At 46.7% G+C, this 23,517-nt stretch overlaps 1 protein-coding gene across 1 annotated transcript in view; it reads right to left on the minus strand.

The window, feature by feature from the left end:
* Window positions 1-18,337: 18,337 nt before the first annotated feature.
* Window positions 18,338-23,517, minus strand: part of LOC132828790 (hemicentin-2-like) — a 33,008-nt gene continuing 27,828 nt past the window's right edge. Inside the window, exons 8-9 of the mRNA XM_060845885.1 lie at window positions 21,525-21,800; window positions 18,338-19,177 (exon numbers count right to left, since the gene is read on the minus strand). Of these exons, the coding sequence (XP_060701868.1) occupies window positions 18,966-19,177; window positions 21,525-21,800 (488 nt within the window). The 3' untranslated portion in view covers window positions 18,338-18,965. The remainder of the gene's footprint in view (window positions 19,178-21,524; window positions 21,801-23,517) is intronic.

Consider the following 23,517-nt stretch of genomic DNA (forward strand, 5'->3'; position numbering starts at 1 on the left):
TCTTAACTAGCCCTCGATAAAGGAAGTTACTCAACTCCAGGGCAGTTAGAGATGGGCTGGCTGTGCCCATGACAGAATAACCTTTTTCAAATATTGTTGCTGCAATGTGCCAAATGCACAGACACACTCACTCACTCTCTCCCACACACACTCACACACATACACACACACTCTCTCACAGACACACACTCACACATACACACACACACACACACTCACTCTCTCACAGACACACACTCCCACACACACACACACACTCACTCACACACTCACTCTCTCACACACACACACTCACTCACTCTCTCACAGACACACACACACACTCACTCTCTCACAGATATACACACACACACTCACTCTCACACACACACACTCACTCACAGACACACACTTACACACATACGCACACACACTCATTCACTCACTCTCACACACACACACACACTCACAGGCACACACTCACACACATACACATACACACACTCACTCACTCTCATAGACACACACTCACACATACACACACACTCATTCACTCACTCTCACACACACACTCACAGACACACACTCACACACATACACACACACACACTTACTCTCTCATTCAGACAGACACACACACTCACACAGTCACCCTCGCTCACACACACAGGTTCAGACTGCAGTTAGCTTTGAGTAAGCAATAATTATCAGCCCAGGGGGAGTTCCCCTGACAATTGTTGCTGTGGGGTTGATGTTCACCATTGGTCCAATATGGCTCATATGGTCCCCTGTTGCCCTCCTCTGAAGATCTGCCACTTGAAACAAAGCAGCAAGTCCATGTAATCATTAGGTGGCTCCCCAGTTGAAGAGCTCTCTTCATAACTCAGCTGCACTCACACGTGATTTAATGCAACTCTACATGACTCACAGAGACTTGCCGTGGCCTTTGGGAATTCACCACACCCTTTCTCTGCTGAACTGTGCCAGGTTTTCAAGTAAATAGCCTGCTCCCAATGCATTGGAACCAAACATTGGTCCCATTGTATGAGCAAAACAATTAGCCCAGGCCAACAGCACGTTGTCACCTTTGCTTTCCCATTGACTATAGAAACATTTCTGTGTAGCTCCAGACCATCGAGTCTGCACTAACCCTGCAGAGAGCATCCCATCCAGACCCACCCCACCCCTCCATTTCCCACAGCTAACCCACCTAGCCTGCATATCCCTGAACACTATGGGCAATGTCAGCATGGTCAATCCATCCTAACTCGCACACCTTTGGATTGAGGGAGGAAACCAGAGCACCCAGCAGAAACTCACACAGAGACAGAAAGAATGTGCAAACTCCACACAGTCACCTGAGGGTGGAATCGAACCTAGTCCCTGGCGCTGTGAGGTAGCAATGCTAACCACTGAGACACCATGCTGTTCCTGTGGGTGATTAAACTAAATCAATCCTTGAACTTATATATCAAGACATCCTGAAGCATTTTACAGCCTTTTTTCTCAACTGCAGGCTTTGTTACAGTGTAGATGTAGTCACTCATACACAGCAAGATCCCACAAAAAGGAAAGAAAACCTGGCAAAACTGGTCAGATGGGATGGGAAAAATAGGGCATACTAACAAAGTGTGGTCAAGGTGATGGGTCAGGGCAGCTCAGTCCTGTTATACGGACAGTCAAAAACAGAGTGACATTGGCAAGGCATACAGTCATACAGATGTACAGCATGGAAACAGACTCCATCCAACCTGTCCATGCCGATCAGATATCCTACATTAATGTAGCCCCTTTTGCCAGCACCTGGCTCATATCCCTCTAAACCCTTCCTATTCATATACCCATCCAGATGCCTTTTAAATCCAAAGATGTGCATGTTAGGTGAATTGACCATGCTAAATTGCCCTCAGGGTTGTGTAGTTTAAGTGCATTAGTCTGGGGTAAGTGTAGAGTAGGAGGGGAATGGGTCTGTGTGGGTGACCCTGTGTGAGGGTCGATGTAGACTTGTTGGGCTGAAGGGCCTGTTTCCACACTGCAGAGTTTCGATGATAATGGAATAGTGTCGGTTAGATGGATTTCAGATTGGTTTCACAGGTCGGCGCGATATTGAGGGCCAAACGGCCTGTACTGCGCTGTAATGTCCTATGTTCTAAATGTTGTAACTGTACCATCCTCCACCACTTCCTCTGGCAGCTCATTCCATACATGTACCACCCTCTGCATGAAAAAGTTATCCCTTAGGTTACTTTCCCCTGTCACCCTTAAACCTATGCCGAGCTGAAAAATGTGTTGCTGGAAAAGCGCAGCAAATCAGGCAGCATCCAAGGAGCAAGAGAATTGACATTTCAGGCATAGGCCCTTCTTCAGGAATGAGGAGGGTGTGCCAAGCAGGCTAAGATAAAAGGTAGGGAGGAGGCACTTGGGGGAGGGGCGTTGGGAATGCGATAGGTGGAAGGAGGTGAAAGTAAGGGTGATAGGCCGGAGTGGGGATGGGAGCGGAGAGGTCAGGAAGAAGATTGCAGGTTAAGAAGGCGGTGCTGAGTCCGAGGGTTGGGACTGAGATAAGGTGGGGGGAGGGGAAATGAGGAAGCTGGAGAAATCTGCATTCATCCCTTGTGGTTGGAGGTTTCCTAGGCAGAAGATGAGGCGCTCTTCCTCCAGCCGTCGTGTTGCCATGGTCTGGCGATGGAGGAGTCTAAGGACCTGCATGTCCTTGGTGGAGTAGGAGGGGGAGTTGAAGTGTTGAGCCACGGGGAGGTTGGGTTGGTTGGTGCAGGTGTCCCAGAGGTGTTCTCTGAAACGTTCCGCAAGTAGGCGGCCTGTCTCCCCAATATAGAGGAGGCCACATCGGGTGCAGCGGATGCAGTAAATGATGTGTGTGGAGGTGCAGGTGAATTTGTGGCGGATATGGAAGGATCCCTTGGGGCCTTGGAGGGAAGTGAGGGGGGAGGTGTGGGCGCAAGTTTTGCATTTCTTGTGGTTGCAGGGGAAGGTGCCGGGAGTGGAGGTTGTGTTGGTGGGGGGGTGTGGACCTGACAAGGGAATCACGGAGGGTGTGGTCTTTCTGGAACGCTGATAGGCCTACACCCTCCAGGTTTGGACTCCCCAGCCCCAGGGAAAAGATCTTGTCTAGTTACTCTATCCATAGGCGGCACGATGGCACAGTGGTTAGCACTGCTGCCTCACAGCGCCAGAGACCAAGGTTCAATTCCTGCCTCAGGCAACTGACTGTGTGGAGTTTGCACATTCTCCCTGTGTCTGCGTGGGTTTCCTCCAGGTGCTCCAGTTTCCTCCCACAGTCCAAAGATGTGCAGGTTAGGTGAATCGGCCATGCCAAATTGCCCATAGTGTTAGGTTAGGGGTATAGGTGGGTTGCGCTTTGGTGGGTCGGTGTGGACTTGTTGGGCCAAAGGGCCTGTTTCCACACTGTAAGTAATCTAATCTAATATCCCTCATGATTTTATAAACCTCGATAAGGTCACCCCTCTGCCTTCATGTAAAGATGAGTATACACGCATTTCTCATCTCATCTTCAAAGGCACAAAGCTTGCATGGCCAATTCATGCAGAACAGAACGTGACAAAGACCCAAACTTGCTGTAAAATGGATTGATGCTTTGTGCTTTCTCCATGTCTGCACCATTTGGGATTGTGTAAGTGTACTGTCATTACAGCTTCCTGAAGATTTCGCCCCATATGATGGAAGGGGGATTGGCAGCTGCTTGTTAGTGTATCCGAGTACTCATAATGATCTGAGCAGACAGTCCCAAGTTTAGTATAGATTAATCAGAGACTGGAATTATTACTATTGCGAGCAGTTTTGGGCTCTGAATCTAAGGAAGAATGTGCTGGCATTGGAAGGGGTCCAGAGGAGGTTTACAAGAATGATCCCAGGGATGAAGGGTTTGTCACATGAGGGGTGGTTAATGACTCTGGGTCTGTGCTTGATGGAGTTCAGAAGAATGTGGGGGGGGGATCTGATTGAAACTTACAGAATAATGAGAGGGTCAAGTAGACTGGACATGAAGATGTTTCCATTAATAGGAGACAGCCTCAGAGGGAAGGGGTGACCCTTTACTACTGAGATGAGGAGGAATTTCTTCAGTCAGAGGGTGGGGAATCTGTGGAATGCATTGCCGCAGAGAGCTGTGGAGGTCAAGCCACTGATTGCCTTTAAGACAGAGATAGATCGGTCCTTGATTGGTAAGGGGACCAAAAGTCATGGAGAGAAGGCAGGAGAATGGGGGGGTTGAGAAACAGATCAGCCATTATCAAATAACAGAGCAGATTCGATGGGCCAAATGGCCTAATTCAGCACCTTTATCTTACAGTTTTATGAACTGTGCTGAAATGCCATTAAATGACTGCTGCCAATTTTCTGACCAACAGAATGCCCAGCCTTGTGGCTGTCTCCAGTATAAATCCAGATCCGACCAGATCAAAGCCAAAAGAGAAAATGCTGGAAAATCTCAGCAGGTCTGGCAGCACCTGTAAGGAGAGAAAAGAGCTGATGTTTCGAGTCTAACTGACCCTTTGTCAAAGCTAAAACAAAGGGGAGAAATAGGGAGGTATTTATACTAGGCTGAGACAAAGGGTCAGTTAGACTCGAAACGTCAGCTCTTTTCTCTCCTTACAGGTGCTGCCAGACCTGCTGAGATTTTCCAGCATTTTCTCTTTTGATTTCAGATTCCAGCATCTGCAGTCATTTGCTTTTATCCAGCTCAAAGCCAGTGTACACCAGTGGATTTTGGTAGGGTTCCTGGTTTCACACTGGTGCTTACAGGTTTCTCCTCTGGGGTCTTGAGGTAGGACCGTGCTATTTTTCAATCATTTTCACCTACAAGTTGTGATCACTTTTAACCATTGGCTATTTCCAGAAGGGCCAGAAAATAAAGGCATTGCTGAGCATAGCACTGACCAACGTGCAGTCACTGTCCCAATGATCAGTGGCACCTTGCTCCACATCGCTGGTGTAGAAGACTGTACTCCATAACAAGAACAGTAAGAATCACAGACATCACTACAGACAGCGGACCATCCCACCCACCGTACAGACACTCACTGTTTGATCAAGTTCTCCAATCATTCAGGGCTACCTCCACTGTTTCCATCAGCCGTCAAATTATTTTCTTTTGCAACTATTTAATGAGTGTCCTTTTGAAAGTGATTCTGTTCCCACCGCCCTCACAGGCAGCATGTACAAGATCAATCTAAGTTGCTGCAACAAACAAGCAGTTTTCACCTCTTCTCACATCCACCTCCTGCACATTTTAGCCAATTACTTTCATCCTCTCTCCTCCAGTTTAACTGGTTACTAGAAACAGTTTCACTCTCAACTTTAGAAAAATTTTGAGCTCCTTGTATTAATCTCCTGTTAACATCCTGTGGTCTGACAAGAACAATATTATTGTCCCCAGTTTCTCCAGTCTTTCTACATTAAATAAAATCCTCCATCCTTGGGACATGTAAGTCAATCTCTCCTGTACCCCTGCATAAGATCCAGACATCCTTTCTAAAAGGGTGTGGACCAGAATTTATTGCACTCCAGCTGAGGAATAACTTAAAATTATTGAATACAACTTTTTGTTTTTGATTTCCATTCCACTATTAATGAAGCCAAGGATCCAAAATACACTTAAATACTTTCTCAAATTGGTCTGTCACGTTCAGAGTCTAATGCACAGGATCTCTAGGTCCCAGAGTTCCTGCATTTTCTTTAAAATTGGGCAATTTAATTTTTATTACCTCTCCCAATTTTTAAAAATATTAATTAAAGAGATGTAGGCAATTCAGCCCAAGTCTGCTTTGTCATTCAAGATTGCAGCTGATCTGATGATGTAATAGTATTCCTGACTAACTGATAACCTCTTGTACACTGAGAGCTCCCACTCTGCACCCCAATTTCCAAACACACACATCACAACAGACACACAACTCACACACACTGAGACACGTACAACTCTCTGACACACATACAAACTCACACTCCAACAAAAGCACACACACCCAAACAAGCACAAACAATGCCCCCCCAACATAAACACAAAACCCCTCCCACACACGCACTCTGACACACATTCATACAAAAACACACACTCCAAAAGCGCGCACACCCACACAAACCTGCAATTCCTCCACACACAACCACCTTCCCCCACACCTCACATCCAACCACCCCCAGACAAACACACAGACACAGACACTGACACTGACACTTCCCAAAATACAACTCAACACCTTCCAAGGAGGCGGGGAGGGGGGGAAGGAACAGGCAAATACAATTGGTTAAAATACATATTTAAATCTATGCTTTTTAAAAAAAAGTCACAAGGATTTTTGGCAATTGAACTCTCCTGACTTCATCAGTAGCTGGGAGGCTTTATGTGAAAGCTGATACAGTATTCTCTCACACACACACAAAGCTCAAATTCCCTCATTGTAATCAGTGTTTTTTTCTCAGAGGGTTTCAGGAAGTTGCCTCGATATCTGGGGTTTGATCTTTACTTTTCCTCAGCTACAGTCATTATCGAATCACTGAAGGGTATACACCAGTCCCTGGATATCATTGGCCTGAAAGCTAAACTACCCTGTTGCTAAGCGGATGTTATTGGTGCTGCTGTTTCATGTTCAGCTGATTGGAGCTGTTTTAGGTCATGTTCCCTCACATGTCCCTTTAAACCTCAGCGGGGCTGGTGTTTAAATAGGGCTCATCGGTTTCCTGCCACCTGCGAGTTGTTAAAAAAAAGTTTAAATAAGCAATGTTAGCATTTAGGTCAGCAGCACAACTTGTTCTGCGGTTTCTGTCTTTTTTTTTGCAAATGTACCACTGGTTTGACTGCTCTGATATAAAGTTCATTAACCCCCCCCCCCCCTCAAACACAACCTTTGCTGTTTGTCATTTCACAGCATTAACCCTTGGACAACCTAAACCTCAGCGCGTACAAAGTTGGGACAGGAAAACGGGGGAAGAGAAAAAAAACCTTGCATTTACAATGTTAAAGTGAAACAAAGACCTGTGGGTGCTGAAATAAAAGCAGAAATTGTAGGAGAAACTCAGCGGGTCTGTGCAGAGAAAGCAACAGTTAACGTTTCAAAACTAGTGGATTCTCCAGCAACTTCTGTCTTTGCATTTTTATAGCGTCTTTCACATCCCTCACGTCACTCCAAAGCGATGTAGAGCCAATGCAGTTGTAATGTGGCAATCATTACCGCCCCAATGACATGCAACAAGATCCCACACGCAGCAATGTGATAAGAATCAGATCATTTGGTTCAGTGACGTTGGGCCAGGGATAGACACTGACCAGACAGTGCCACTGACACTGTAACAGCCCTTCACCACTGCAACTGGGAGGGGTTTTTTTTATAACTCATGGGGTGTGGGTGTTGCTGGCTGGGACAGCATTTTGTTACCTGTCTCTGAAGCCCCTTCTTGAGCACAACAGAATCACTTGGTGGCCATTTCAAAGGGCAGTCAAGAGTTAAATATCACTGTGGGTCTGGAGTCACATGGAGGGCCAGATGAGGTAAGGCTGACAGATTTCCTTCCTTAAAGGACATTATGAAACAAAAAGGGGTTTTCCAACAATGCCGGCAGTTTTGTGAGCTTGGCTTTCATTCAGCAGATTTCTTTATAACCAAATCTTGCTGATTAAACTTTCTTCTTTCACTACTACCTTTCTTTTTATTCCCCTGCAACTGACTGTTTGCCTCTATCCCAGTCTACAGTCACTTTACTCATTCACCTTGCACACCCTCCATCATCTACACTGGCACCTGTTGGACAAGGAGAGACGCTGAAGCATTCTCATTGCCCGGCTAGGGACCCCTTTACCTGTCTGGTTCTCATTCACACCCAGCTGTCCCTGACCACTAACTAAACCTCAATCACTACTAACTGGAGGGGACTCCGGGTAATCCCCTCAGTCCTGATGCCTCACCCATGTCTGCAGCTCAGACGCCAGCTCTACTCTGACCAATCAGAATCAATTTGCCAAGCCAAAATTTAAAGCAAGCCTGGCAGTGAACTGTCAATCTGCACTTGTGGGTGCATTCTGCTTAGCAATGCCTCGACAAATGAGAGTTTACTAAGTGACCAATCAACACTCTCTTTTCATGCAATATAAATGTTGGTTTTCCCTTTGATTTGATATTCTTGCAAATCATCCTGATCTTGCAAGAAAAGAAAGCTTTGATAAAGTGTGTCTCTTTTTCAAAGACTCAATAATTTGAATTAATTAAAGTGAACAGCCCTGTTTTCCTTAGCTTATCTTAGTTGGTATGTGGCTCCATCATCAGCAAACTATGATTACAAACACTCAATCATATCAAACAACAACAGTATGGAGCCTAAAGAAGGGAGCACATTATCACCCTCGGAGGATAACCCGAGATGGGTAATAAATGCCACCATGCCATCTGGGAATAAATTGGAATGACTGATCAAAGCATGATCAGCATGAACACACACACACACACTCGGCCAACAACATTTATGCCTATTTTTCTAATCAACATATTATAGAGATTATTACACACTTCTGGACCAGGTGGGATTAGTTTAATTAGTGCCTGCGGTCCTCATTGACTCATGTTAGCTCCTCATCTGCCAATGATTTAATTATAAAATCTTGCAACACTCTGTGTTCTCCTCTGACCCGATTGCATTGTGTGTTGCTCTGTTCCTGGCTCCTTGTACACCCAGATTGTGCCGTTGGTGGCTATGCTTTCATTAGATTAGATTAGATTAGATTACTTACAGTGTGGAAACAGGCCCTTCGGCCCAACAAGTCCACACCGACCCGCCGAAGCGAAACCCACCCATACCCCTACATTTACCTCTTACCTAACACTACGGGCAATTTAGCATGGCCAATTCACCTGACCCGCACATCTTTGGACTGTGGGAGGAAACCGGAGCACCCGGAGGAAACCCACGCAGACACGGGGAGAACGTGCAAACTCCACACAGTCAGTCGCCTGAGTCGGGAAATGAACCCGGGTCTCAGGCGCTGTGAGGCAGCAGTGCTAACCACTGTGCCGCCCACTGCCACCGTGCCGCCCACCTGGCTGGCACTTAACCTGGAGCTCCCCCCTCAAACCTCCCCCCTCTCTCCACACTATTTAAAACTGACATTTTTAACCAGTTGTTTTAGTTACTTGTCCCTGCATCCCCAATGTGGCTCAGTGTCAACCACTGGGAAAAGTTTGGGATGTTTAGCTGAAGGTTCAGTCACCAATGGCCAAGGGATAGAAATCTGGGATGTACATGAAACCCAAATTAGAGTGACATAGAGATGTCATAGGGTCGGGGGAGATTACAGAGATTTTAAATCATTGCCTGATAAGGAGCTAATATGAGTCAATGAAAACTGCAGATGGTGCTTAAACAGGACAGAGAGTGCATTCCACACCCACAGTCCCTGAGTAATATAGAACAACTGAGTACTTGTACAGTGTAATATAACAAAGTGAGCAGTCTGATGGTGCTGATTAGTGAACAGAACTATACTAAACTGCTGTTTGATCATCTCCTACCTCATGCAGATAAATGCTGACTGAAGATAGAGGCACAAATTGGCATTGTCCTGTTCCCAACAGCAACACCTCACACGCATGTTGAGCACAATAAGAGGCCATTCAGCCGATTTGCAGTCTGCTGGTGTTTTTGCTGTACAGGAGCCTCCTACCCTCTCACCTTACCTTCCCTCAGCCAGCTTGCCCGGATTTGTATTGATCCTATTGTTTTCAGGCACTCCCTCTGCTACTGGGGTCCTCAATCTCACTCAGTTCTGGATAAAAGGCTTTTGTCCTGAATTCCTAAACATTTTAAAATAAAGTGTTTCTGCAGAGTGATGTATATTCTGTACAGTGTGTGTTCTGTAGGGTGCTGTGCGTGTTTTTAGGGTGTTCTGTGTTCTGTAGGTGCTGTGTGTTCAATAGGTGCTGTGTTTTCTATAGGGTGCTGTGCCTTCTATAGGGTGCTGTGTGTTCAATAGGACGCTGCATGTTCTGCAAGGTGCTGTGTGTTTGTCTGATCTATAGGACGCTGTATGTTTTGTAGGGTGCTGTGTGTACTGTTGGGTGCTGGTTGTCTGTCTGATCTATAGGACACTGCATGTTTTGTAGGGTGCTGTGAGTAGTGTCGGGTGCTGTGTGTCGGTGTGATCTATAGGGTGCTGTCTGTCTTTGTGGTCTGTAGGTCCTGTGTGTTCTGTTTGGTGCGGTGTATCTCTGATCTATAGGATGCTGTGTGATCTATAGAGTGCTTTGTGTTCTGTAGGGTGCTGTGTGTTCTGTAGGGTGTTGTGTTCTGTAGGTTGTTGTGTATTCAATAGGGTGCTGCATGTTCTGTAGGGTGCTCTGTGTTCAGTTGGTGCTGCGTGTTCTGTGGGGTGTTTTGTGTTCTGCAGGTTGCTGTGTGGCCGTCTGATCTATAGGGTATTGTATGTTCTGTAGGATGCTGTTTGTTCTGTGGTGCTGTGTTCTGTTGGGTGCTGTTTATCTCTGTGATCTATAGGGTGCTGTGTGATCTATAGAGTTCTGTGTGCACTGTCGAGTACTGTGTGTCCATGTGATCTATAGAGTACTGTCTGCCTATGTGGTCTATAGGGTGCTGTGTGTCTGTGTGTTCTGTTGGGTTAATGCGAGACCTTCTCTGAGATGCTGCACAATGCTACCACCTCCAGTTCACATTGTGCTAGTGCTCCTGTTTTGCATGGGAACAAACGATAAGCAAAGTGAATTCGGGGGAATTCCAAAAGAGTTTGGAATGATGCGCCTGTTTCCTGGTAACAGATTGTATCGAACAGGCAGGTAAAACAGATGAAGAGTTACTGACCACAAACCCAGTCAAATGTCTCACTGGTCAATACCAACTCTGAGGACAACTGTTGGCAGTGACTCAGTGGGTCATAGACTCACCCCAGTAGAGTTTCTGGAAATGAGTCCACTCTCAGATGGGAGTGTATAATCCAAACCCTGTTGCCAAAGGCACAGCCTTTCAGATATAAAAAAAAGCCTTGCATTTATAAGGTGATTTTCACATGCACCCAGTTGTCACAAGATATTTTACAGGCAGTGAAGTTGATTTGTTCAGGTGTACAGGGGGAGGTGATGGGCTAGTGGTGTTATTGCTACACGACCAAAGGTTCAAATCCTGCCATGGGATATGATGGAAGTTAAATTCAATATTTTTGTTTTAAAAGTCTGGAATTAGGAAGTCTGTGAGACCCAGGGTGGGGGAGTCCAAAACTGGAGGGCATAGGTTCAGGGTGAGAGGGGAAAGATTTGAAAGGGACCTGAGGGGCAACTTTTTCACACAGAGGGTGGTACGTATATGGAATGAGCTGCCAGAGAAAGTGGTGGAGGCTGGTACAATTACCACATTTAAAAGGCACCCGGGATGGGTATATGGAGAGGAAGGACTTAGCAGGTCAAACACAGACAAATGGAACTAGTTCAGTTTAGGGTAAGTTGGGCTGAAGGGCCTGTTTCCAAGCTGTATGACTTGATGACTTCATTGCCTGTGACACACTTCAGGATATTCCGAGGATGTGAAAGTTGCTATGGAAATGCAAGTTCTTCCCACGTTTGAGAATAACACTGACTCAGCAATTTACCATTAGCTTCAATAGAAGTTAATCTGGGGGCCAAAGGGGACATGGGAAGGCAGGAGGCTGGACTCTTTTGATGCAGATTAACTCTCCCCCCAAGCTCTGACCCCTCAGGTTCCCTGAGACACTTCCTAAAGCAGCAAGAAGCCAGAGTGATGGACAAGAATGGCTTTGAGTTGAAAATGTGTTGCTGGAAAAGCGCAGCAGGTCAGGCAGCATCCAAGGAGCAGGAGAATCGACGTTTCGGGCATGAGCCTGCTGCGCTTTTCCAGCAACACATTTTCAGCTCTGATCTCCAGCATCTGCAGTCCTCACTTTCACCTAGAAGAATGGCTTTGACTCAGACAAACATGTGAGAGAGATGGACAGGGTCATTGGTGATGGGGGAGAACTGAGACCACTATTATTTTCAACATCTAGGAATGACTTGGATGAAAAAAGGGGATATTCTATAAGGTTGCAGATGACACAAAAGGGAGAGCATGGGGTGAGGGATGTCACACAGAGTCTGCAGAAGGATATAGACAGGTTACGTGAGTGAGTAAAGATGTGATAAATGGAATATAATTTGAGGGAATGTGAGATTGTGCATTTTTGTCAGGAAGAAGAGGAGGTAAATATTATTTAAATGGAGAAAGTCTCCAACACAGAGATTAGATTACTTACAGTGTGGAAACAGGCCCTTCGGCCCAACAAGTCCACACCGACCCTCCGAAGAGCAACCCACCCAGACCCATTCCCCTACATTTACCCCTTCACCTAACACTATGGGCAAGTTAGCATGGCCAATTCACATTTTTTGGGCTGTGGGAGGAAACCGGAGCACCCAGAGGAAACCCACGCAGACACGGGGAGAATGTGCAAACTCCACACAGACAGTTGCCTGAGGCGGGAATTGAACCCGGGTCTCTGGCGCTGTGAGGCAGCAGTGCTAACCACTGTGCCGACCACATTAGATTACTTACAGTGTGGAAACAGGCCCTTCGGCCCAACAAGTCCACACCGACGCTTCCAAAGAGTAACCCACCCAGACCCACTCCCCTACACATAACACTATGGGCAATTTAGCATGAGAGAGTTTGGAGCCCTTCTTGTTAAATCATAAACATCCATGTTCAGTGGGCACTAGAGAAGGCAAAGGGAACGAATATAAAAGTCAGGAGGGTTCGTGAAATGAGACAGACCATAGCTGGAATACTGTGAACAAGTTTTAGGGAAAGACAGACTGGAGGCAGTCCAGAGAAGATTCCGACACCAGGTAGGGAAGGACTGTCTTATGAGGAGAGGTTCAGTAGATTGAGCCTGTTCTTAATGAAATAAAGAGGGATGAGAGAATGACCTGATTGAAGCTTACAAGATTCATAAGGAGTTGGACAGGGTAGGTGCAGATATGTTGGTTACACTTGTGGATGAGTCTAGAACCAAACGGCATTGTCTCAGAGTAAGGGGGTCACACATTTAAGACAGAGGTGAGGAGGCATTTCACCTGTATCTGTGGAATTCTTTACTGCAGAGGGCTGTCGAGGCTGGGTCATTGAGCGTGTTTAATGGTGAGACAGACAGGTTTTTAGTCAGGACGGGAATCAAGGGGAAAGGGGAAAAGGCAGAGAAGATGAGGGTTATCAGAGTTAGCCTTGATCTCATTGAATGGCAGAGCAGACTCGACGGGCTGAATGGCCTCCTTTTGCTTCCATGTCACATAGCCTCAAGGGGTCATCGCCTCAGTCTGCAGCAGGAAGTGAGGGGGATCAGGATGAGGCGAGGGGACACTATCACTATTAGTGGGCGGCACGTTGGCACGGTGGTTAGCACTGCTGCCTCACAGCGCCAGAGACCCGGGTTCAATTCCCGACTCAGGCGACTGACTGTGTGGAGTTTGCACGTTCTCCCCGTGTCTGCGTGGGTTTCCTCCGGGTGCTCCGGTTTCCTCCCACAGTCCAAAGATGTGCGGGTCAGGTGAATTGGCCATGCTAAATTGCCCGTAGTGTTAGGTAAGGGGTAAATGTAGGGGTATGGGTGGGTTGCGCTTTGGCGGGTCGGTGTGGACTTGTTTGGCCGATGGGCCTGTTTCCACACTGTAAGTAATCTAATCTAATCACAGTGGGCTGTCATGTCACACCCACCCTCCCCCTTCCCACCCAAACCCCCCCTCAAAGTATCTGGGGAAGAGGGGAAACCTTGGGGAGGCAGACTGAAAGATTCTACAGGAACAGAGATGGAGGAAGTGGGGTTTGAACAACAGCAAAGACATAGCTCGGGAGACATGAAGCAAACTATAAAAGCAACTCCATTCCCCGTAAACATTCTCCTCAGGCACACGGTCCCCTGGTGGTTCAGGCCAGTATGCTGACAGCCGGGCTTTAGGAGGAACTCTGTTGTTGTACAGTAACTATTCCCTGGCAGTGAGAGAGGCTCTAAGTTGTCAGTGTGTTCACAGGTCAATGGGTTTAACTTTGTCTCATGTGCAAACTCAATGCCAGCTCTTTGGCTAATGTCCCAACTTGCCATCCAGAATGAAGGCATCAGCAACAGGGAATGGCACCTTCTGTGGAGTTCTCTAACCTCACCCACAGGCGCTGGGAGTGCTGTTCGGGATTGGCACACTGACTCTACCTGTTTTTTCTAACAATATTGTATTTGGCAAATTCACTCAACATGCTAAACTCTACAACAGGAGACACTGCTCTGAGTTGGGACATCTCAAAGAGACAATGTCAAGGCAGCTCCTGAACACCTGAACAATAAGCAGCAATAGGTTGGCATGGGGGGTCAGTGGTTGGCACTGCCACCTCACAGCACCAGGGACCCGAATTCGATTCCACCCTTGGGTGACTGACTGTGTGGAGTTTGCACATTCTCCCTGTGTCTGTGTGGGTTTCCTCCGGGTGCTCCGGTTTCCTCCCACAGTCCAAAGATGTGGTAGGTTAGATGAGTTGCCCATAAATTACCCATAGTGCTCAGGGTAGGTGCAAGTCAGGAGTAAATGTAGAACAATAGGATTGGGAAATGGGTCTGGGTGGGTAGTCTTTGGAGGGTCTGTGTGGACTTGTTTCCTACACTGTAGGGATTTTTTTAAAAAAAGGTCACTCGGTCTCTCAAACGTGCACTGCCAGTCAGTATAGACCACAACTGACCAAATTGTAACTTCAGACCCATATTCCCATCTACCTGTAATAATCTTTCAACCCTTTACTCTGTTTCTAACCCTGTCCTGTCCCTGTCCTGGGAGTGTTCGATAGGGAAAGTATAAAGGGAGATTTACTTTCTGCTTAATAGAGTAAATGAAGCTTAATTTCTGGTTTAAGGGAAAAGAGAGAGCTTCACTCTGTATCTAACCCCGTGCTTTCCCTGTCCTGGGAGTGTTTGTTGGGACTATAGAATGCCAGAGATGTGGAACACTGGGACTGCTATAATGTGTATTTCTCATTGTGATTGGTGAGCTGTTTTTCTGGGAGAAGGTGAGAAGTGATTGCAAACGTATCTGGAATGTTTTGAACCATGGATGTAGCAGTCAGATATTTATAATTTGTTTTTAACAGTCTGAACGAATCACAGTTCAAGAGGCTAGTTTCAGTTTCCTAGTAAGAGGTCACAGTTACTAATAGAATGCTGTAGCAGGCGCCTGAGACTATTTTGATGCCAGTCTAACTCCGCACTGTCATCTGTGTTTACTTCATTCAAGAGTCAGGTTTCTGGGAACTCTTTGTGGTTGTGTCTGGTTGTGTTGGCTGTTTTAGAATTGGGTCACTTCCCAGAGCTGGACTGTTGTAAACACTGAATGCTAAAGCTATCTTTAAAGGTTCCTTCAGATAAAGTAACCAGATTCCAACTCACATTGCAGGGGGCACTCAGGGACTGACTCAGTCTCCTGGTCATTGGTGATTCCGGCTATTAGCAGCTCCCTGTCCCCCTCCCCTTCAGCACTGACTGTCACTGGGAGGAGCCCCAACACCCCCCCCCAAACACCCTCCAAGGGATCAGCGAATCTCCGGTGCTCTCTATGTACAGTACACACTATTACAGAATGTTACAGCACAGAAGGACGTTTAGGCCACTGTGCTTGAATTACCTCGTCATTACCTAGTACCAATTTCCCGCTTTCTCCCCAGAGCCCTCCATACTGTTTCTGTTTGAACAACCATCCAATGCTCTTTAGTTGAACCTGCCTCCATTTCCAGGCAATGCATTCCACATCCCAAATACTCACTGCATGAAAATGTTGTATTTCACATCGTCCCTCTTTTTTTTTGCACATCACCTTAATCCATGCCCTGTCGCTCTTGTTCCCTTTTACAGCAGGAACAGCTTCTCCCTATTTACACTGTCCAGGTTTTGAAAAACCCTCAATCAGATTTCTTCTCTTTGAGGAGAACAGTCCAGACTCCTTCAATCTCTCCCCATCGCTGAAGTCTCTCATTCAAAGAACAATACTGCACAGGAACAGGCCCTTCAGCCCTCCAAGCCTGCACTGGCACATTTTGCCCTTCCTCGAGTCATTCTTGGAAATCGCTCCTGCGCTCTGTCTAATGCATTCACACTTTCCTTTCTGCAGGGGTCATGGGGAGTATGAGGAACAGAGGAAATAGGAGCAAGAGTAGGTCATTCGGCCCTTCAATCCTATTCCGTCATTCAACAGGACAATGGCTGATCATCTATCTCAGTACGTTGTTCCTGCTTTCTCCCCATATCCTATGATCCCTTTAGCCCCGAGAACAATATCTACTTCCTTCTTGAAAACAGTCAATATTTTGGCCCCAACCAATTTCTGGGGCAGGGAATTCCACAGGCTTCCCGCTGTCCAGGGGAAGTTATTCCTCTTCATCACAATCTGAAATGCCTTATCCCCTAACCTTAAACTGGGAGTGCTGTTGCTGGACTCTCCATGATATTCAGAAACATCCTTCCCACGTCTCTCTACTCTTGTTAGAATTTTGTAAGCTTCAAGAGATTCCCTTCTCATTCTTCTAAGCCCCTGAGAACAAAGCTCGGACCGATCCAATCTCTCTTCATTCAAATTATAGAAAAGCATCCCTAAAGAGGCCATTCAGCCCATCAAGTCTCTGCCAAATCTCTGAACAGCATTCCACCCACACCCATGCCCCTATCCCATCCACATAACCCTGCAAGGGGCTTTTGTTATGATTAAGCTACCTAGCCTGCACATCCCTGGACACTATGAGATAATTTTCCACCTAACCTGCACGTCTTTGGTCTGTGGAACGAAACTAGAACACCAGGAGGACACCCACAGACATGTGTAAACTCCGCACAGTCAGTCGCCCGAGGTTGGAATCGAACCCAGGTCCCTGATGCTAACCAATGTGCTACAGCACTGCCCCATTCCAGGAATCAGTCAGGTAAACCTTCACTGCACTCTGTCTACAGCCAGAGGATTAGCTGGAGGGGTTTTGGGGGGGGAGGGGGGGGGGAGGAGGGGCGGGGAGAATCTTTCAAACAGGAAACCCCATTATTTGGCTCCCAACTTCTGCTGGGAACCAGCCCATTGCAGTGGCCTCTTCACAGCTCAGTCTGCGGGTGTGTCAGCACTGATCCCCAGAGTGAGACACCAGATGGAAACTCTCAAACCTTCAGTTAGACACTGAGTAACGACCTGCAGGCAGGACACACCCACAACCTTCACAACCTACCCCCTCGGTCCCAGGGTCTGCGGTTCCACCGATGATGAAGCTCTGATGTAGAGTCACACAGACTCAAACGTCAGCTGACCCACTATGATTTCCAGCAATTTTTGGTTACACTGTGAATATTTGGTTAAGTGCTTCCCAATCCTTTTCTCCCGTACCCACATTTTGAGGTTTGAAAATTTGCCACAAGCCCTGAGTGAGAGCTGACACAGCTGGTACACACACGGCTGTTGTTATTCAGTCAGAGTGCCACCATAATCGCTGCTGCCTCTGAGCTCACAAACCCCCCAGATTTTAGCCCCTGACCCCATGTGAGGTTCTGACCTCCACATGGCCCAGAGTCCATCTTTACTCCAGCGAAATATCTGGAACCTTGCTGTGCACAAAACTATGTTTCTCACACTATGACCCTCACTACAATTTTAAAAAGTATTTCGCTGGTCGTAAAGCCTTTGAGACATCTTGAGGTAGTGAACGGGGTACTACAGAAATGTAAATGTTTTTGCTTTTGGATGTGGGTTTGCTCGCTGAGCTGAAAGGTTCATTTCCAGATGTTTCGTCACCCTACTAGGTAACATCTTCAGTGGGCCTCAGGCAAAGCACTGCTGAAAATTCCTGCTTTATATTTATATGTTTGGGTTTCTTTGGATTGTTGATGTCATTTCCTGTGGTGATGTTATTTCCTGTGGTGAAGTCACTTCCTGTTCATTTTCTCTGGGGGGGGGGTGGTAGATGGGGTCTAACTTGATGTGTTTGTTGATAGAGTTCCGGTTGGAAGGCCATGCTTCTAGGAATTCTTGTGCATGTCTTTGTGGAACAGGAAGTGACTTCACCACAGGAAATAACATCACCTAGTAGGGTGACAAAATGTCTGGAAAGAACCTTCCTGCTCAGCGAGCAAACCTCAACCTGAGCTACAAATCTTCTCAAAACTCACCAAGTGTTTTTGCTGTTATTATGACCAAGAAATGGATGCCTGGACAGGATTCATTTTCTTGCAAACAGAGTCAACAACAACAAATTTAATAACACTGTCTTTTTTTAAAAATGGTTCTACATTGAGATTTTGAAACTATAAAAATTATTTCACCAACCACACTTTGCATTTATATAGCGCCTTTAATGCAGCAAACCATCCCAAGATGTTTCACGGGGAGCATTATACAACACATTGAGCCACATCAGGTGATATTAGGACAGGTGACCAGGAGCTCAGTCAATGACTGAAGTATTCTGGAGCATCTTAAAGGAAAAGAGAGAGAGGGAGAGGGAGAGGGAGAGGGAGACAGGTGAAAGGTTAAGGGATGGAATTACAGACCTAATAGTTTAACAGCTCAATGCACAGCACCAGGATTGCAGCAATTAAAACCAGGAATATGCATGAGGCCAGGATTGGGAAGGGGTTTGGGAGTTAGAATCCCAGAGGGTAATAAAACAGAAAATAGTTTCAGAAAAGGGATAGGCCATGCAACAATTGAAAAACAAAGATGCAGGTTTTGAACATGAACATCATGATGGACTGGGAGCCAGTGTACACCACTGAAATCGTGCCGCTGCAGAAGTTAGAACCTTTACAACACATTTGTCCTTTCGAATGTTTCAGCATGGTATTTCAATGGCTCAGTGATTATTTTTCAGCATTTTGTGATTGAAGTGAATTATTTTCACCATAGTTGTCTAACCCATGGCCACCACCCTGAACACCAGGGGGCCACAGTGTAAACACTTCAGCAAGGACTCGACTGTGTAGGACTCGACTGTGTAGGGGCACTGGGTGGGACTTTTGAAGATCTGTTCTCTGACATTGAAGGTTTCCCTTGTGTGAGGTCTTTGAAGAGCCGTTTGCGAATTAAATAAATCAGAATTCCAATCCCCAGCAAGCTCACCAGAGGGACACAGAGACCGAGAATTACATCTTCCAGGTCAGGCTTCACTGGAACTACAAAACAGAAAAAAATAATTTACCAAATGCCAAAGTGTAACTCTTCACATCTCACTCACCAAAGAAGTTCTGGCCATTCACCTGAAACGTTAATTGTATTTCCCGGTCTACAGGTACTGCCTGACTGTGAAGCATTTCCAATCTTTTCCAATCTTTATTTCAAATTTCCACTGCATTTCTGAATCTGAAGTGCATTGGAACAATCAATGTGTTACCTCAAGCGATTACATGAGCAAACCACACTTTTTGAAGGGTCGTGTTGACTGCAAAACAGTTTGGGGTGGCCTAAGGTTGTAATAGGTGCTATCAAAATGCAAATTCTCTCCTTCCACTTTTTACTTTTTCTCTTATGTGGTCAGCTCTTGAGGGAACTTTCCAAATCTCTCTCTCTCTCTGTTCTTTCTTCTCTCTCTAACCCCTGCTGACAGAGATCCAGTGTATTCATAGAATCCCTACAGAGCAGAAAGAGGGCATTTGGCCCATCAAGTCCACACAGACCTAACCCCCTGTTTTACATTTCCCATGGCTAATCCACCTAACCTGCACATCTTTGGACTGCGGGAGGAAACCAGAACACGCAGAGGAAACCCAGGCAAACATGGGGAGAATGTGCACACTCCACAATGAGGCTGGAATGGACACTGTCAGGCTGTAGTGATAATCACTGAGCCACCACTCAATATAATCGTTTACATAAATGCATTGTTTCTCCCATCCTCTGTCTGCCCCCTTTGCCACAGGCTCACCAACAAACTAGAGTATCATATAACCCCTACAGTGTGGAAACAGGCCACTTGGCCCAAGTTCACACCAACCCATTCCCCTACCCTATTGCACTGCACTTCCCCTAAATGATGCAGCTAATCTACACATCCCTGAACACTCTGGGCAATTAAGTATGACCAATTCACCCTAATCTGCACATCTTTGGACTGTGGGAGGAAACCAGAGCACCCAGAGGAAACCCTCGCAGACACGGGGAGAATGTGCAAACTCCACACAGTCACCCAATGGCTGGAATCTAACCTGAGAGATGGTGCTGTGAGGCAGCAGTGCTAACCACTGAACCACCGTGCCACCTCTCAGCCCTTTAATCTTGCTCGCCCATTCAATAAGATCATGGCTGATTGGATTTTAACCACAACTCCACATTTCTGCATCTTCCCAATAAACTTGCATCTTTCCTTGGTGGGGAAGGGTTCTAAAATCCTGCCTCCATATCCTTTTAGCATTAACACTTTGTTAACCTGAAAAGTCTCTGTGAAACAAACTGACTTTATTACACAAGATCTCATCCACCCATGGATTATTATTGGATGTCTTGAAAGAGGTAATTTGGAAATAATAAACAAAACCTGAGTCTGCAGCTTCACTTCACCCAGGCTCATGGATCAGCCATGGTCACATTGATTCAGATTTAGCTTTTATTCTCATGTGTACTCAAGCACAGGGGTACAGGCGCACAGGGGTACAGGAGCACAGGGATACAGGCGCACAGGGGTACAGGAGCACAGGGATACAGGCGCACAGGGGTACAGGAGCACAGGGGTACAGGCGCACAGGGGTACAGGTGCACAGGTGCACAGGGGTACAGGTGCACAGGGGTACAGGTGCACAGGCACACAAGGGTACAGGCGTAGAGGAGCACAGGAGTACAGGAACACAGTGAAAAGTGTATAATATTGCCACACACTGTGCCTTCTTAGGTACAAGTAGTAAAAGAAACAAAGTTGAAAAGGTTAAATGGGGGTCCGTTCAGTTATAAGACCCTCTTGATGCCCCCAGTACAGGTCAATATAGTCTGGTTCAAGGGAGAGATACCTTTGGTTTGTTTGGATAGAGTCAAACTCCAATGTTCATTTCCTTGATATGCTACTGCATAGAACCCAACTGTGTTTGTGACCGTAAAGATTTGTTTATGAAGAGAGTATTTGTGAAAAAAACAAAAACAAAGTGAAAGAGATTATGCCTGACCTTTAGAGACTGTGTGGAAAAGTAAAGCGATAAGGGCTGAAAGGCCACACCTGCTCCTATTGTCTCTGTTTCGATGTCTCACCAGAAGAACATGCAAAAACAAATTGTATAAACACTCAAAAAGAGAAGGAACTTTTAAGGGTTCTGGGGAAGAGCAGAGGGAGTGGGACAAATGGTTATGCCCTTTTGAAGGAGCCAGAATAGGCAAGATGGGCTGAACAGCCTCCTCCTGCGCTGATTTGATTCTCTCCACTATTCTCTTCCTGAGGACAGTGTGTGCCCCCTAGCTGTGTGCTGTCCTCTCTCTCTCTCTCTCTGGGCCCTGGAATGATGAAGCCTCTCTTTCTAATCTCGGAGTGAATGTACTCACATTCCACATCGAGGTGAGCCTCCAGCCTCACTGTCCCCAGTGGATTCTCCACCACACACTCATAAAGCCCGTGGTCATCACGCCTCAGGGAATCGATTCTCAGCTCCGACTTTCCCCGGGACTTGGAGATGTTCCACCGCAGCTGCTCACCCCCGGCCTCTCTCCTCCCCCACGTGATGTTGGCTTCGGGGTTGGCATCTCCCTGGCAGGTTAACACCAGCGTCTCGCTCTCCCTGGCACTGCCCCCTCCCTCGATGGAGACATCCCGAGGTCCGTCTGGAAATCAGGGAACACACGTCAGCTCCTCCAAAAACTGCCGGCCTCGAATCCTCCCCTCCCAGTAACTCCCACTCGCCCCCGGTGCACTCACTGACCCACACGGTCTCCCAGTCCAACATCCTCCTGTTCCAATCCTTCCATGGCCTCTTCCCTTATCACATCATACACATTGACACAGATAGTCAGGAAGGAATTAGACAGTTAACTGGAAAGAAAGATGGGGTGGGGTTATGGGAAGAAGGTGGGAGAATGGTGTTCACTTGGAGATCTGTCATTGACATGAATGGGCTGAGTGGCCTCATTCTACACCGAATCAATTGTTTGGTTCCAATCTAATCCCACTTTCCTGTTCTTGGTGCTGATGGTAACAGGGCTTTGGGTGCAGATACAGCTATGCAGGCCCGGTGGCTCAGTGGTTAGCACTGCTGCCTCACAGCGCCAGGGACCCAGGTTCAATCCCAGCCCAGTGGAATGTGCATCTTTCCCCTGTGTCTGCCTGGGTTTCCTCCCACAGTCCAGAAATGTGCAGGATAGGGTGGATTGGCTGCAGGGTACAGAGATAGGGGAGGGGAGTGGGTCTGGGTGGATTGTTCTTCGGAGGCTTAGTGTTGACTCAATGGGCTGAATGGCCCATTTCCATACTGGAGGGATTCTATGATTTGATTAAATACTGATGTGGGATTTCTACATTGAGCACCCTTTCAGCCAGTGAGTTCTCCAGAAATCAGCGCCTTCATAATGTGTGTGAAGTAGGCCATTCAGCCCATCCAGTCTTCTCCACCATTACAATGAGATCATAACTGATCTGATAACCCTCAACTCCACATTCCTGCCTTTTCCCTATAATTCCCCCCCTTACTGATTAAAAATCTGTTTATCTCAGCCTTGAATATACTTAACGACACAGCCTCAACTGCCTTCTCTGATAAAGAATTCCACAGATTCACTCCCCTCAGAGAATAACAATCCTCCCCACTTCTTTGTAATTGAGTGACCCCTTACATTTCACCACATCCACCAGGTAGATTATAATTTCATATACCCTAGAAAAATCTCCTGCTCCAAAGGGACCAATCTCAGCCTTTCCCTGACTGATGTACTTGAAGGAATTAGTTGAATTGAGAGGAAGGAGATATGAGCTGTTTGAGTAGGTTGGAGAGTGGAGATATCACCAGGCCCAGATGAGATGGGAGGAGATTGCAGGGAGCCTGACATTAATTGTTCATTTCCTCTGGCCACGAGAGGTGAGGGACATAGCAATCAGGGACATTCGGCCTCGGATCTTCAGGTGACCATCCTCCAAGGCAGACTTCGAGATATACAACAACGCAGAGTGGCTGAGCACAGGCTGATAGCCAAGTTCGGTACCCATGGGGATGACCTCAACCGGGACCTTGGGTTCATGTCACACTAAAGGTGACCCCGCTGTACTGTACACTCTCTCTCTCTCTCTCTCACATACACACACACCCCGCACTCTCACCCGCACACACACTCTCTCACAGGTGTATACTCCATCTCTCTCACACACACACTACCAAAAGCACGCACACATGCAAACATACACTCTCTCAAGTGCACTCATACTCACATGCATGCACCCTCTCTTTCTCTCTCTCTTATGCATACACACACCTATAAGTCTATGAGGTGAATTTGCAGAATTGTATTTGGAGATATATTCTACTTTGCTCAAAAAGCACACAAACTACAG

The sequence above is a fragment of the Hemiscyllium ocellatum genome, chromosome 28, assembly GCF_020745735.1.
Source record: "Hemiscyllium ocellatum isolate sHemOce1 chromosome 28, sHemOce1.pat.X.cur, whole genome shotgun sequence".
Taxonomy (NCBI): Eukaryota; Metazoa; Chordata; class Chondrichthyes; order Orectolobiformes; family Hemiscylliidae; genus Hemiscyllium; species Hemiscyllium ocellatum.